The sequence below is a fragment of the Scyliorhinus torazame genome, chromosome 6 (genome assembly GCF_047496885.1).
Source record: "Scyliorhinus torazame isolate Kashiwa2021f chromosome 6, sScyTor2.1, whole genome shotgun sequence".
NCBI lineage: Eukaryota > Metazoa > Chordata > Chondrichthyes > Carcharhiniformes > Scyliorhinidae > Scyliorhinus > Scyliorhinus torazame.
In genome coordinates, this window is record NC_092712.1 from 150,382,408 (window position 1) to 150,399,588 (window position 17,181).

At 42.9% G+C, this 17,181-nt stretch overlaps 1 protein-coding gene across 1 annotated transcript in view; it reads left to right on the forward strand.

Annotated features, from left to right (window-relative positions):
• tmem245 (transmembrane protein 245) overlaps positions 1-17,181 on the forward strand; it is a 246,505-nt gene that overhangs the window by 68,134 nt on the left and 161,190 nt on the right. Inside the window, 2 exon segments of the mRNA XM_072508900.1 lie at positions 9-178; positions 8,173-8,196. Of these exon segments, the coding sequence (XP_072365001.1) occupies positions 9-178; positions 8,173-8,196 (194 nt within the window).

Consider the following 17,181-nt stretch of genomic DNA (forward strand, 5'->3'; position numbering starts at 1 on the left):
GGTAACAGTTTGGGGGCTTAAGAAATTGGTCCTACGTTTTGGATTAATGAACTTTGCAGAGAGACATATAAGTAACTATTGGAAGATTCTGTCGACCTTTGTTAAAGAAAGACAGGATGCTCTGGCTCCTAGACCAATCAGAGGACTTGGAAGGATCATTGTAAAAGCTGACAGCAAGGTATATTTTATAGATCATAATCTTTGAATGAAACCGTTTCATATATCCACCAGAGCTATAATACTTATTAATGACTTCTCGTTAAATATTTGTCTCTGGTTTTTCTTTACATATTGTCCAAAATCTGTACTGAAGGACACAGAATTCATTAATGAGTTGATTTATCACCTCACCAGGTGTCCTCTAACTTATAATTATATTAAATATTAAAATGTATTTTTATTATGTGTAACGTTAACCTGAACATTTCAGAGTGCAATAATGAAAAATGTTCTGCATTCAAATGGTTAGACCCCAAAATTTATACTTTTCCTTCATCCCCGTCTCAATCACTGCCTCGATTCACCCAGTTATGTCTCAAATCTTTCTCGTCTCCATAAATGGTCCATCCACAGGTGCACTACTTTATACAGTAGTTCAATCTAAACTAATGTGCACCTTCCCTCAATTAAACTGTGACTGGTAGTCTCCTTTGAGGTTTATGGCAAACTCAGCATATCATCAAGGTTCAATTTATCTATTCCCTTAAGACATCTTTGCTCTGATGTAAACAATCTTTTGATCTATAGCTCTACACACCACCTGGATGCTGTCAGCTATGCATGTGCTTAATTTTTCTTTTCTGTAAGACTCCTGTATCTGGATATTCTTACTGTACTACTCATCCTAGTATTAGACACAGAAGCCCACAACTTTGTACAAACTCAATTTGAGCTCTAATTGCTGACTAACATTTTCCCTGAGCCTTGCTGCTTTTTTGTCTCCTGTAGCCTGGAACCATTTAGGCTATATCACCACTGTTTTCCCGTTTGTAATCCACTTGCCTTATCTTGCATTTGTCCACATTAAATGTTATTTCTACTCACCGTTCAAATCTATGTAGTTACCCTTTATTTTCTTTGCTATTTCGACATTGCTTCAAATCCATTCCTTTGATATCTTTGTGTCTGTCTAGGTTCCTAAATCTTTGATTAATTCTTAACAATAAAAACAATATAGAGCAGAAAATGCTGACAATATGAGCACGTCAAGGCAGCATCCGTGTGAAGAGAGAGGTAACATTCCAGATTGATAGTGTTGTCCGAATTCTTTTCAGTACATCTCAGAAGCTTGCCTTATATTCAGTGTCTTCCTGCTTGTGTGGCATGGCATCAAAAGCTTTGCTGAAATCTAAATGCATGGTGAATTTCCAAAAAGGTGTGCCTTCTTTGAGATTTTTTAAATTTAGTAGGTCAAATCTCTTTCATATAAGTCCAAACTCACTTAATCATGCCATAGCTTTATGATATACAGTAAGTGTAGCATGCTATGGAGGAACAGTTGACTTGGGCCTGTGGTTCATAAAGCTTTCTACCACTTTTGTGTCTTCTTGTTTATTCTCGGAGTCTTTGTAGATCTCCAAATTTCTTTCTCTGTCAGTCTGGCCTCAATAAAAGTTGAGACGGATTCGCACGTAAACAGAAGTTATTTATTTAGCTTGCAAGCTTAATCATCTTACAGAAATGTAAGAGACATCCAGCCTCTTTCATTCCAGAAAACGACTGAACTAACAGACAAAGGGATCTCTGCAAAATCAGTTCAAATGGTATCAAGTTTCACATACTCGACGGACATAGGTCAGCCTATGTCCCTCCTGACCTGTTCGATCTATTCTGATTGGCTCACTTCCAATCCCTTTCTCTGGCCCCTATCAATGAAGCATCACCCTCATAGACACACCTCTTCCTGCTTTTTCCATGCGGTCTCAAATTCCTTTGTCCCTAACTGCAAAAATCAAAGTGGCTTATTTCTACATTACATTAACTAGTAACTCTAAAGTAACTATTTTATATCACATTCGTCATTCCCTCCTTTTATCATTCCATGATAACCGAACTATCCAATCTATAGCTACGGTTCCTCATCTAAAAAGATTCGTCGCTGCATTTCCAATTCCTGTCTTAGCCCCCCTTCATCTGCTTCACCCTCATGGATTTTAACAGTTAAATTTTTTTCTCGGTGATTGGGGCGGTGATCTGATCCAGTGCACCCAGCATTCTACCCATCACACATTTAAGGATGGCCAGGCCCACAAAGATGCAGCCGATAGCTACCACTAGATACATGGCCATATTTATCAACCAGTCCTTCCATCCTCCAAATCCCCAGTTACCCCAAGAGTCAGGATCCTGCATCCCGTCCAAGTGATCCCGTATGCGATCCATAAATTTAGTAATGTTAGCAGTCAAGTCCTGAATCCCCATAATACACTTGCCCTGTACTATGGCGCATACCCCACCCTCACGGGCCAGAAGATAGTCAAGAGCATACCGGTTGCTTAAGGACCTCCCAGTAGCCCAGTTTATCCAATTTTGAAATGCCCATTCGGGCCGCCCAGCATTGCAGAAAGCCCTATTCCCAACAGTGATATGAGAGACATTCGCCCAGCCACAAAGGAGCTGGAGGCCAGCGTTCAATGGAACGCAAGTGGTGCTATAACAAACGCATTGGCCAGACGCCTGGGTGATATGGCACCTCCTGTCCGTACAGGTGGGAAACAGACATGTTATATTTGTGTCCACCTCTACCAGCAAACAGCCATATCCTTCACTGCTGAAGCAATTCTCGTACGACCGGGAATCCCTATTGGGAGTGAAGTGGCTAGGTATGTACGCCCTCCACCGTCGCAGCCTATCGTACTGTGAATGGGAATTATCCCGAGGGAGGGGAAGGCAAATAGCCGGAGGTGCTGAATCCGGATCGTAAGGAAGAGTGACTTGCTCGGGCAATGGCTCGGAACGCTGACAATGAACCACCGTTTGGGGAGTGCCCCAAAGCGGTGAAACAGAAAATAACCTAGACACCGCTGCGGGGTTTGGGTAGCAGACAACCCGTCCCTGGCCATACAGACGGTGGTAAATCTGGTAGAAGAGATTCATACTACCCGGGTTTTCCTCAGTTTGGCCTTTAATTAACTTAAGTGCATCTCCCGGTAACCTACGTTCTAGCTGTACTTCCCTTCTCACACGCCCCGTCCTCTCTCTAGTCCCTTTCTCTTTCTCATGGTCTCTTCCTACACTCTTCTGACAGCCTGATGTTACCTTTATTGTACCACTTTTAACACATCCAAACTCAAATTTACATGTATTCCAAAAACAAGGCAATGTCCATATAATGTTCCCTTCCCATCGCCGGGGCCGGTGCAGCTGCTTCATGACTCCCGCATTCTCCTTAACTTTGATGACCTTCCATGAGTCGATACCATGTCCTCGTATATGGGGGCAGTGAAGAACATCACCTGTGCATAGGTGATGTATCCTTGTAGATTGGTTGGGGCTACACAGATACATAATATTCCCCTTTTCCATGTCCATCGCCAATAACACGCCAAGCGAAGTGAGGCCAAATATCAGACAGACGATGCGTAGCCACTCCATCATGCTCCACACCTGTAAAATAGCACTGGAGAAGGGAGGCAGGTTAGTATCCGACCTTTTACAGTAGTGGAGATGGGCTCAATTTACAGTGATGTAGGTGGACCCAAGCACTTCGCCCCTCCACTTTAACTGCTGTGGGGGTGGTAAGGAGAACTTGGAAGGGCCCGTCCCATCGCGGCTCCGACCCCTTCCTAGTCCAATTTTTGACCATTACATAACTACCGGGCTGGACTGAAAGTGAGCTAGGTACTGGGCAATGGCTCGTGAGCCGCGCGGACTTGGCCATGGAGTTCCTTGAGCACTTGCGTAAGGGCTAGAACATAGGTGGTCATTTCCTCAGTCATCTGATGAAACTGAACCCGTCTGGGAACCTGCAGGCTCCAGGGAGTTCTAAGAGGCCTGCCATAGAGAATCTCGGCGGGAGAGAGCCGGGCCGGTCCCGCAGGTGTAACCCGCAGCTGGAAGAGGGCAACGGGGAGCAACTTAAGCCATGTCAGTCCCGTGTCTGCTCTTAATTTAGCCAATTTAGTTTTGAGGGTCTGATTGTGTCTTTCAACCACCCCGGCTGCCTGTGGTCTGTAAGCACAGTGTAACTGCTGGCGTATGCCCAACTGGGAGCAAAACTCCTTGTTAATTTGTCCAATAAAATGAGGCCCATTATCAGAACTTAACTGAGCTGGTATACCGTACCGGGGAATGATTTCCCTCATCAAGACTTTAACCACAGTAGCAGCTTTACTATAGATAGTCGGATACGCCTCAACCCATCTGCTGAACACATCCACAATGACCAAAACATATTTATAACATTGACACCTTTCCAACTCAATGTAATCCATTTGGAGCGTCTCAAAGGGACCACTGGGCAACGGGGTTTGCCCCTTCCCACAAGGGATACCGTTTCCGGTGTTATATTGCTGACAAATCAAACACCGATTACTGATACTTTGGGCCAACCCCTGCATTTTAGGGTGCCACCAAGTGTCCAGCAACAAATCACTAGTCCCCCGAGCCCCACAATGAGTTGCAAAGTGTACACATTCGATGACCCATAAAGCCAGTACATCAGACATACAAGTCTGATGTGCAGGCGTGGTCCATAAAGAGGAAACAGAATCATATGTACAACCTAACCGTTTCCACATTTGTTTATCACTCTCAGGAGCGTCCTCCTGTAACCTTATGACGTCTTGGATGGTTGGCATTGGCTTGTCAGAAGCAGACACATTCATAGTAGATCGTTTAGTCTGACTTAACATTTTAGGCACCATCACTTGCTGAATTTGTGCGGCTGTGCGCGCTGCACAATCTGCTCGTTCATTACCAACGTCAACTGGGGTTGTACCATTCGTGTGGGCAGCACATTTAATAACGGAAATCTGCGCTGGCAGAAGGAGGGCCTGCAGTAGGTCATTAACTAAACCCCGGTGGGATATTTGACCACACATAATCATGTCAGGTTGTTCTGACGAAATGTCACTCAAATCGCCCCTTATTGTGGTAGTTTCCTGAATCAAGGCTAAACAGTCGTGGCCAGGTGCGTCTTCATGGACAGGGGGACCACTAAGAAAACAGGCTGGATTGATAGTGGTACAGTATTTAAATGTCAGACGTGGATTGTTCAAAAGGTATATCTCATACCTATTCTGACGAGCTGCGGTAAGATGCTGACCATTCGCCCCATATCCCTGGCATGGTACTGGTCATGGACCTGACGTGTAATATGAGGGCTTACCGAAGCTGACTGTGGCCATAAATGTGGTGATATTGTAACAAAATCGGCTGTACCTTCTTTTCCCGTGACTGTGGCTGTAACCTTGACTGGCCATTCGGTCTCAAGTAATGGCCAGTATTTGTCCTCCAACTCCCTGTTTCGTCCAGTTCTGTCATAGGCCAGGGTAACGTGATGCAGTGATAGTGGCTGTTCAATGTCTAACGTCCACCACTGGGGGGTGATAGAAATATAGCACTGTTGTCTCATCCTCCTCTTCGCTGATCCACCCACCCAAAGTCACTATATTGGAGCTCCTGCTGGTAAACTACCATTTCTGCCGCTTGTTGGGATCGCAGATCATCCTTTTTCATTACATACTCAGTCTTAACCTTTGTAACTGAGCCTCCTTCTTGGCCTACACCCTCCTTCCAGTAAAATCTGACTGCCCTTGCCATCTGGGAAGGGTCGTTCTCTGTCCAATTCATGTTATTACATTTCACAGCAGTAACCACAGAAGGTGGTAGGCAATGCATTAACATAGCACAGTATTGAGGGGAATTCTGACCATTTTGATACAGCAAATCGCCTGACTGCCCCCGGTAGATTTCATTAAAACGCCCCAGACATTCCTATGGCTCATCAATCTTCCTAGGTTTTAGGTCTAAGATAACAGAAAGATTTATGGGCCTTTGAAATGTGCTATTCAACGCATTCAAGATCTGTGTCCTTCTTTTCTCTATTTGCTCTCTTTTTTTTTAAAACTTAAAAATGTTTGAAAATTCAAATTGAATTACTGCAACTTGCAAGCTTAGCTCTGATCTCAACTCAGAACTAAATTTACAATTTGCTTAACACAAACTTGTATAACATTTACAACTTAATTATTTCTTTATCTTAACAATTTTTTTCTTTTAACAAGTTTTTTTTTCTGTTACATACACATAAGTATTAGCAAAATCAACTATCATAAGTATTAGCAAAATCAATTATCATCTTCAGATTGACACTTTTTAAAATGGTGTCCATGATCTTCTTTAAGTTTCTATTAATCTCCAGATAAAATGAGATAAACCTTATTTCAAGTAAGTAAAATTTAAGATTCTGGCAATTTCAATCAATTGCTTTCGAAAATAATAACTTTTATCAAAGAGGTGGAGAAACCCACTGGTTTCCTTTAATTAATTCAAAACGTAACTTTGCTGGTGTTCACTGACTCAAAGGAAAGGTATCCGATTACACTGCAGACTGTTATCTCAAGGCCTGAGTGAGAAGCACTGTCTGTTTTCAACTCCGCCTGCTGCTGTTAACCCTTTGAGAGACTTCTGCTTCAACCTCACAATCTCAACTAGACCTCGGAACTTTACAGTCCAAGGAGACAATTTTAGCTTAATCAACTATATATTTAAAACACTCACACATAGAGTTGAACCATCTTCAGATTTAAAAACAGTTATACTGGACTGAACCCCCATCTATTGAAGTCCCATCAGCCCCTGAACCCATATAATAGACTGAACCTTTATTATTTAAAGTCCCATCAGCCTCTGAACCCTAATAATAGACTGAACCTTTATTATTTAAGTCACATCAGCCTCTGAACCCCGATAATAGACTGAACCTTTATTATTTAAAGTCACATCAGCCTCTGAACCCCGATAATAGACTGAACCTTTATTATTTAAAGTCACATCAGCCTCTGAACCCTAACCCAAGCCGAAACAACAATATGAAATCCCATCAATTAAAGTGCTAATCCCCAGACTGACCTGTGATTTCGTCGAGGCGGTCTTTCTGTGCCAACCGCGAGTGACCAGACTAATCAGACGATAAGAAGAGGGGAACAATCAATGCTGGTCGTTTTCCATTTCTACATTGAGGGCCCTTTGTTCCCGTCCTCCTGTTCATAATCAGTCTAATTCTGATTTCGCAGTTGGAACAGGATCGCCCAGAGAAATCCCGGTTTTCGGCACCAAATGTAGATCTCCAAATTTCTTTCTCTGTCAGTCTGGCCTCAATAAAAGTTGAGACGGATTCGCACGTAAACAGAAGTTATTTATTTAGCTTGCAAGCTTAATCATCTTACAGAAATGTAAGAGACATCCAGCCTCTTTCATTCCAGAAAACGACTGAACTAACAGACAAAGGGATCTCTGCAAAATCAGTTCAAATGGTATCAAGTTTCACATACTCGACGGACATAGGTCAGCCTATGTCCCTCCTGACCTGTTCGATCTATTCTGATTGGCTCACTTCCAATCCCTTTCTCTGGCCCCTATCAATGAAGCATCACCCTCATAGACACACCTCTTCCTGCTTTTTCCATGCGGTCTCAAATTCCTTTGTCCCTAACTGCAAAAATCAAAGTGGCTTATTTCTACATTACATTAACTAGTAACTCTAAAGTAACTATTTTATATCACATTCGTCATCTTGTTTATTCTCAGAGTCTGTTTGGACTAATTAATAGACATAATTAGCTATACTTGCATCATATTATGTGACCACTAGGTTGGTGAAGAACTACCTACCTGGACCTTGCTTTACATGTCGCAATTCCTTTGTTTCTATCCGCATATTTCATATAGGTCTTGTGAAATGCTTTCTAATACTTTATACATAGCAGATATTAGGCTCTCTGGTCGATATTTGCCCAGGTTATTCCTAATTCCATTTTTAGTTATGTTATGTATTTTCCGATCCTCAGACGCTACTCTCTTCTCTAATCATTACCTAAAAAAATACAAGTGGCCGTGATCCCGTTTGAATAGGTAACATCTGTTTTGGCTTTTGACCTCAACTGCCTTTGTTACCTTATGTAAATTTTTTATTTTAGTAACTCTTCAATTCTTGTTTTTTTCCGAAAGCTGTGGCATTGGCTTAATAAGCAGGTAATTAGCAGGTTGATATTTTAAATCCAACACTTGCTGCTTCAATTTGTGCATTCCTTGATTTAAGCATGGACAGTGTCATTTTCAAAATTTATTGGACAATACTAATTATTCATTGTTTGTAATGAGATTTCAGAGTATATTTCAAAGAAATGTATTTAAGCTGTGGGAGGTCAGATTTAAATGGATGCATTTCCATCAAAAAAAAAATTGAGGATAGCAACATAAATTTTAAGACAAAGTAGTAATGCCCTGAGTTACTTCACAATTTGTATGACTGGCACACTTGTGTTCATGTATCTATCTTATTGTACTTAATCATTCAAAGTATTCTGCTTGTTCTCTGTTAAGTCTCCAATATTCTATCTTGTGTATTTCTTGGGACATGGGATAAATATTTAAAATCAGGTTCTGTAAGATTTTTAAATCACTTTATATGCAATGAAAAGGTCTATTGCTGCCAAGAAAGACATATATTAACAGAACTAATTGCAACCCACTAACTGTTAGCTGCATACTAGCTACACATTTCTTAAATCTCACACATATACTGAAATAATGTTTTACTTTATCAGCTGACTATGTATTTGAACCTAATCTTGAGTCAGTGATTTAGTTGCAAGGAAGTAACAATTGTGTTGCTAAGCAAATGGGTTTGATAATTTTGAACTTCTACAGCTTATGCTAGTTTTAATTTTGTTTTCTGCTTGCATTGATGAAGTGCATGAATTTCACTACCTTTTTGGACTGTTAGTTGTTCACATTTGTTCCTTACATTCTAGCAGCTCAAAATGGTGTTGGTTTGGTTTGTTGATGTGATATTGAGACTGTGAATGGACATGAAGAAACTTGTGCTATTTAAGAATCAATGAAACTGTTATTTATAGTATCTTGTGAAAAAATATTATAAATTCATATCTATTCCATGGAGTGGGATTTGGGGGTGTGAGGGAGGCACCTTATTTCATTGTACGTTCAAGACACCTTGTCAGCAGATCTGTTTATATGTGTTATGGCAAATACTGCCATGCCATTATCTGATGTACCTGATTTTGACGTGGGATAGCAGCAAAATTGTCTGGCTAATTTGGCTGTGCTTGACTATCATCACTATCTCAATGGCATAACTATCTCAAATGCTCTACTTAAACATCAAAAGTCATAATGAACAAAGATAACTTGATGTAATCTTGAAAATTGGAAGAGAATCCTTCAATATGAAATACTGGAGATCAGTCTTATTAAATGAGCCATAAGGTACATGGACAACTTGAGTAAAATATGAACAAAAATTCTCTTTCTTTTCTCTTTTCCCCCTCCAACAAGAGCTAAAACAACTATGTACAATTGTATTGAAAAAGACTGGAATTGCAGTAGACAGTAATTAACATAGTCAGCCTTTGCTAGCTGGAGAGATAGTTTTTTGTATATAATCAGCACTGTCTGAATTTTCCCAATCCATAATTTGTTAAATTAATCTTTGAGCAAGTGTGGAGACTGATGCAATAATTAATCTGTGTTTGTCACTGTCTGTTAGAGAAATGTAGTCAGGAAAACTATGATGGAAATTGGAACCATAAATCTATACTGAACAGGGTAAAATTTTATATTTAAGTTTGTTAAAACATCCTGAATATCCTCCTTTTAACACCATGAATGCTTCTTATGAAGCAATTGTTGGTAGCAGATACAAAAACATAATTTACTGATGGGTATATTGGGGAATGGATTCTTGCTTGAATAATAAATAATTTAGCAATGTTATATTGTGTTTAAGGATATGGTAGGGATATGGAGCAACGGTGATTAAATAGAGCTGAGATGCTGATCTGGTTGAATGGTGGAACAGGATTAAAAGGTTGGGTGCTCTGTTCCTGTGTTTCTACTCCTATTATCGATAGAAACTGTGGTCATGTTTTTTTGAGTTTGGCGGTAGTGGAAAATCCATGGCATCTCTCTCTACTGACCACTTGCAAGCCCAATAGAAACCAGTTACACAACACGAAAGGCAGAAAATGGGCATATAATCGTTTTGTCCATAAGTAGCCGCCACAGTCGACCATAGGCTGCTTTCTTCTCCAGGGGGAAAGCTGACTGGTGGTGATTTAACCTGAGGATCACCACACCTCAGGAGAGGGGCAATTTTGAGAAGACTGAATAACCTCAGCCAGTACGGGAATTGAACCCACGCTGCTGGCCTCACTCTGCATTATGAACCAGCTGTCTAGCCAACTGAGCTAAACCGGCCCCCATCAGTAGGCAGTATATTGTTGATATTTACTGAAGTAATTCAGTTTTAGGGTAAGAGAAATAAAAAGCTTGTTACTTAGTATGAATGGACAGTGGGCTATTAATCAAGATGCTAATTTCCTTGTTTGACAAGCTGCATGCCTAACCATGCATTTTCATCACTGATGGATGAGTGTGAGGTTTCAATTTTGTTTGGTTGAGAATGCCTTGCTTTGTTACGATTAGCGGAAGGCTTGATGGCGTTATAATTGGTTGGGGGGGGTCTTAATGGCATGCACCTTAGGGTATTGAAAGAAGTCAGACATGAGGCAGCAGAGGCCTGAACCATTAGTTTTGAAAATTCTTAGACATATATATTCTGCCGTGAGAGTAGACCGTGCAGCACCTCTGTTCAAGATAGGAAAGATGGATAAACTACATAACCATTAACCTATCAGTCTTTTGATGGTATAGAACTTGAATATTGCTGAAAAGTGAGATGTTGATGTCATCAGGACAAACGCAAGAATGGCAACTTTCAACCAATCCGAACCATTTATACTGTCGGAGAAAAGTGTACTGATTGGTTGGCAAGTTGACTCTGGCTGAGGGAACATGGAGAAAGCAACAGGGAATTATAGGCTCCCCAGGCTCCAGGGTAATTCAAAAATGGTGCAAGATTTGAACATGCTCCTTTTTGCAAAGAACAGGTTCATGTGTGTGAATGTCTCTAACTTCTAGCAGTGGTGTGCCACACACATATATGTAGCGATACAGCAGGTGGAGGTAGAAAACCTCGAGTGGTCGGATGGCAGCCCGACTCCAGGGACTGCATGAGGGATTGACGGCAACCATCCAGCGACTCCAGTGCAGTTGGTGTTGTCAAACAACCTGCAGGAGCAAGACGGGGTGCCGACCATGCGTGCCACTCAGGCCAACACTGCATGGGTGGCGTCCGTGGTGGAGTCCTCAGAGGTGAAGGTTTCAGCCGTGGGTCAGGATATCCAAGGCCTGGGGCACTCTGTGTGGGTCGAGGCCCTGGCCAGGGCTGCCCTATCACAGGCAGCCATGTACCAGGGCCACCTGGTCATTGCAGCGGCGCTCCAGAGCATGGCCCAGTCAGAGCTGAGGGTGTTGCCGGCATTACGTGGGCACTGGCTGACGTGACACAGACCCAGAGGGATGTGGCACGGTGACTGGCTTGTGTGACACAGATCCCGAAGGTGGTAGCACAGTCGCATCGTGATGTGGCGCAGTCCCAGAGGGAGGTGGTCCACTCCCTGTACTCCATTGCCGTGAGTATCGAGACCCTGATCGGGATGTGTGCGGGCCTCCAGCACTGGCAGCACCAGGTGTCGGGGAAGCCTTGGGTCTTCGCTTCGCTTGCACCTCCGTCCCATAGAGTAGCCCGGGGGCCATCGGGCACCCTAAGGGAGGAGGAGGTGATGTGCCAGCGACCCTGACGCATCTGATGGCCAGCAGGCAGAACAGGGCGGCACCGCGCTCCCTGGGACACCCGAACAGCAGCCAGACCCATCCAGGCCGGTCGCACGAGAAGACGGCCATCAATGAGGATCCAGGTCACAGGGCGGGAATCGCAGCAGGCCTCCTGCACTCCTGATATACCACCTGCGGATCCACCGCCGAGGGGGCACTTGAGGTGGGTATGGCCCAGGGTCCCCAGTTCAAGCAGAGAGATCTTGGGGTCTATGTTCATACACCTTTGAAAGTTGCCACTCAAGTGGATAGAGCTGTGAAGAAGGCCTATGGTGTGCTCGCGTTCATTAACAGAGGGATTGAATTTAAGAGCCGTGAGGTGATGATGCAGCTGTACAAAACTTTGGTAAGGCCACATTTGGAGTATTGTGTACAGTTCTGGTCGCCTCATTTTAAGAAGGATGTGGAAGCTTTGGAAAAGGTGCAAAGAAGATTTACCAAGATGTTGCCTGGAACGGAGAGTAGGTCTTACGAGGAAAGGTTGAGGGTGCTAGGCCTTTTCTCATTAGAACGGAGAAGGATGAGGGGCGACTTGATAGAGGTTTATAAGATGATCAGGGGAATAGATAGAGTAGACAGTCAGAGACTTTTTCCACGGGTGGAACAAACCATTACAAGGGGACATACATTTAAGGTGAAAGGTGGAAGATATAGGAGGGATATCAGAGGTAGGTTCTTTACCCAGAGAGTAGTGGGGGCATGGAATGCACTGCCTGTGGAAGTAGTTGAGTCGGAAACATTAGGGACCTTCAAGCAGCTATTGGATAGGTACATGGATTACGGTAAAATGATATAGTGTAGATTTATTTGTTCTCAAGGGCAGCACGGTAGCATTGTGGATAGCACAATTGCTTCACAGCTCCAGGGTCCCAGGTTCGATTCCGGCTTGGGTCACTGTCTGTGCGGAGTCTGCACGTCCTCCCCGTGACTGCGTGGGTTTCCTCCGGGTTCTCCGGTTTCCTCCCACAATCCAAAGATGTGCGGGTTAGGTGAATTGGCCAATGATAAATTGCCCTTAATGTCCAAATTGCCCTTGGTGTTGAGTGGAGGTGTTGACCTTGAGTAGGGTGCTCTTTCCAAGAGCCGGTGCAGACTCGATGGGCCGAATGGCCTCCTTCTGCACTGTAAATTCTATGATAATCTATGATTAATCTAGGACAAAGGTTCGGCACAACATCGTGGGCCGAAGGGCCTGTTCTATGCTGTATTTTCTATGTTCTATGTTCACCTCTCCTGTGTCCTGCCCCCATTATTCTCTTCCCTCCCCCCTCTAAACCCACCATCCCACCCGCATCCCAAAGGTTCAATGGGATTGTGTGATGGAATGGCTAGCTCGCATGCAGGGAACACCCAGGTGAATGGTGGAAAGTGCTACCATGGGCAGGAGTCCGATGTTATCAAATGGTGCGCTGCACCAGAGCTCCTCTCAGAGCGGGTTGTCATCATCCTCCATCCCATGGATCAGACCCGTTGTTACTGCCAGTCCAGAGCCTGCAGTGAGGCAGGTAGGAATCATGGAGGGGGTTGCGAGGGGGGCATTTGCGCAGGGAGGGGGTGGTCATCCCGCCCCATGGGTATTTTCTGATGTTTGAAGTCACTGCACATAGCAAGTCCCATAGAGGCATGTACTGGAGAATCTAGAATCGTGAGGAATGTAAAGAAATTGGTGTGTTGCTGAGCTATAGGCTAATGGAAGGACCCCAATGAAATCTTGTGCCTTGTAGAGTAGCTGGAACACTGAAGAGAAATCAGAGTAAATTGCGGAGATCTGCGATTTGGTCTGTAGCAGTGTAGGTAACAGATGAGGAACATATCAGCCATGATTGAATGACGGAGCAGATTTGATGAGCCAAATGGTCTAATTCTGCTCCAATATCTTTTGAACTTTTCCCTTTAGTTTGGTCCCAGGAAAAATGCATGACATTCAAGATTGCATAAGATAAGGGAATTCTTTTGGGTGTTGGGGGATGGCGGGGAGTAAAAAGTAGAACTGAATTTATAGCATCATTTTTTAATCAACTATCGTGTTAATTTATACCTTTGTTAATTCCACTTTAAAGTTTGTTTATGTTTAAAGTTGTGAAATATTGTGGCATAGTTCTGTCAGTTAATTGCTGGGTATTCGGATATTTTTTTTTTTTGAAAGTTAACAGTCATGGCAGCACGGTGGCACAGTGGTTAGCATTGTTGCCTCATGGCACCGAGGTCCCAGGTTAGATCCCGGCTCTGGGTCACTGTCCATGTGGAGTTTGCACATTCTCCCCGTGTTTGTGTGGGTTCCGCCCCCACAACCCAAAGGTGAATTGGCCATGCTAAATTGTCCCTTAATTGGAAAAATGAATTGGGTACTCTAAATTTTGAATGAAAATACAAGAAAGTTAACAGTCTATGATAGGATCGTAATATGTTAACAGAAGCATGTTTGGATGCTTATGAGTAACCTCACTGAAGTTGTTGGGGCTTCAATTAATGCAGGTGAGTGAGTAGTTTTTAAATTAGCAGCCTTATGAGACACCAGAATATGTGCCTTTTAGTGCATGACTGATGTACACAAGAAGAGGTTCATTTGGTCTACTCCAGGATGGTTTCATGATGCATTGGTACTGCAGCATTCCAGGCTTTTGCATTCCAGGAAACACACTTCAGCACAGGCGATTAAGAAATTAGGCATATCAATTTTCAAACAGGCTCATGACACTTGTGAACAACCTGCTAATACAGCTATTGGATTTCGGATAGAGGTGCCCTTCAGTACTTACCAACAAGAGTTCTCAGAATAATTGTGTTGTGTCCTGCACAATGCTGTGTAGCAGCCTATATTGCAAGTCCAGGAGGAAAAAGCAGATCATCATTCATCTTTGAATCAGGAGAATGTAAAGGAGGAGGAAGGTGAAAGGGCACCCATTGTCAGTGTAGCTGCCTACATTGATAGCTCAATGTGAAACATAACATAAGTTTTTCGCCTTCATTGCTAGAGGGATGGAGTTTAAGACTAAGGAGGTTATGCTGCAACTACATAAGGTGTTAGTGAGGCCACACCTGAAGTATTGTGCTCAGTTTTGATCTCCTGACCTGAGAAAGGGTGTGCAGAGGAGATTCACTAGATTAATCCCAGAGTTGAGGGGGTTGGATTACGAGGAGAGGTTGAGTAGACTGGGACTGTACTCATTGGAATTTAGAAGGATGCGGGGGAATCTCATCGAAACATATAAAATTATGAAGGGAATAGATAGGATAGATGTGGGCAGGTTGTTTCCAATGGCGGGTGAAAGCAGAACTAGGGGGCATAGCCTCAAAATAAGGGGAAGTAGATTTAGGACTGAGTTTAGGAGGAACTTCTTCACCCAAAGGGTTGTGAATCTATGGAATTCCCTGCCCAGTGAAGCAATTCAAGCCCCTTCATTAAATGTTTTCAAGATAAAGATAGATAGTTTTTTGAAGAATAAAGGGTTATGGTGTTCGGGCAGAACCGAAGTTAAGCTAACTGGCCTATAATTACCCGCTTTCTGCCTACCTCCTTTTGTAAACAGTGGTGTCACGTTTGCTAATTTCCAATCCGCCGGGACCACTCCAGAGTCTAGTGAATTTTGGTAAATTATCACTAGTGCATTTGCAATTTCCCTAGCTATCTCTTTTCGTACTCTGGGATGCATTCCATCAGGGCAAGGAGACTTGTCTATCTTTAACCCCATTAGCTTGCCCATCACTTCCTCCTTAGTGATAACAATCGTCTCAAGGCCCTCACCTGTCATAGCCTCACTTCCACCAGCCACCGGCATGTTATTTGTGCCTTCCACTGTGAAGACCGACCCAAAAAACCAGTTCAGTTCCTCGGCCATTTCCTCATCTCCCATTATTAAATCTCCCCTCTCATCCTCTAAAGGACCAATATTTACCTTAGCCACGCTTTTTGTTTTATACATTTGTGGAAACTTTTACTATCTGTTTTTATATTCTGAGCAAGTTTACTCTCATAATCTATCTTACTCTTCTTTATAGCTTTTTAAGTAGTTTTCTGTTGCCCTCTAAAGATTTCCCAGTCCTCTTGTCTCCCACTAATCTTTGCCACTTTTAATGCTTTTTCCTTCAATTTGATTCTCTCCTTTATTTCCTGAGATATCCACGGTCGATTTTCCCTCTTTCTACCGTCTTTCCTTTTTGTTGGTATAAAAGTTTGCTGAGCACTGTGAAAAATCGCTTGGAAGGTTCTCCACTGTTCCTCAACTGTTTCACCATAAAGTCTTTGCTCACAGTCTACCATAGCCAGCTCTTCCCTCATCCCATTGTAATCTCCTTTGTTTAAGCACAAAACACTAGTTTTGATTTTACCTTCTCACCCTCCATCTGTATTTTAAATTCCACTATATTGTGATTGCTCCTTCCGAGAGGATCCCTAACTATGAGATCATTAATCAATCATGTCTCATTATACAGAACGAGATCTGGGACCGCTTGTTCCCTTGTAGGTTCCATTACATCCTGTTCTATGAAACTATCACGGATACATTCTATAAACTCCTCCTCAAGGCCGACCTGGTTAAACCAATCAACATGTAGATTTAAATTCCCCATGACAACTGTTGTACCATTTCTACATGCATCAGTTATTTCTTTGATAATTGCCCGCCCCACCATAATGTTACTATTTGGTGGCCTATAGACTCCTCCTATCAGTGACTTTTTCGCCTTACTATTCCTGATTTCCACTCACATGGATTCAACCTTATCCTCCATAGCACCAATGCCATCCCTCACTACTGCCCGGATGTCATCCTTAAATAACAGAGCTACACCACCTCCCTTACCATCCACTCTGTCCTTCCGAATAGTTTGATACCCGTGGATATTTAACTCCCAGCCGTCACCATGTTTCAGCAATGGTCACTAAATCATAGTCATTCACGATGATTTGCCCCATCAACCCATTTACCTTATTCCGAATACTAAGAGCATTCAGGTAAAATATCCATATGTTGGCTTTTATACCTCCGTTTTGAATCTTAACACCTCTATCAGTAACCTCTCCGGAGTTATTTTTCCGTTTAACTTTTCTCCTAATTTTCCTTATCATTGAACCCATATCTTCATGTAACAACCTGCTGCGTCGCCTTCCATTTATGTTTTTACTTCCCGTTTTATTCCTTTTAGTATTACTGGGCCTGTTCACTGAGCTCTCCTCAGTCACTGTACCCTGTACTTTGGCCCTTTTAGATTTTTGACTTTGACTTCTCTGCCTTACACGTTCCCCCTTACTGCCTT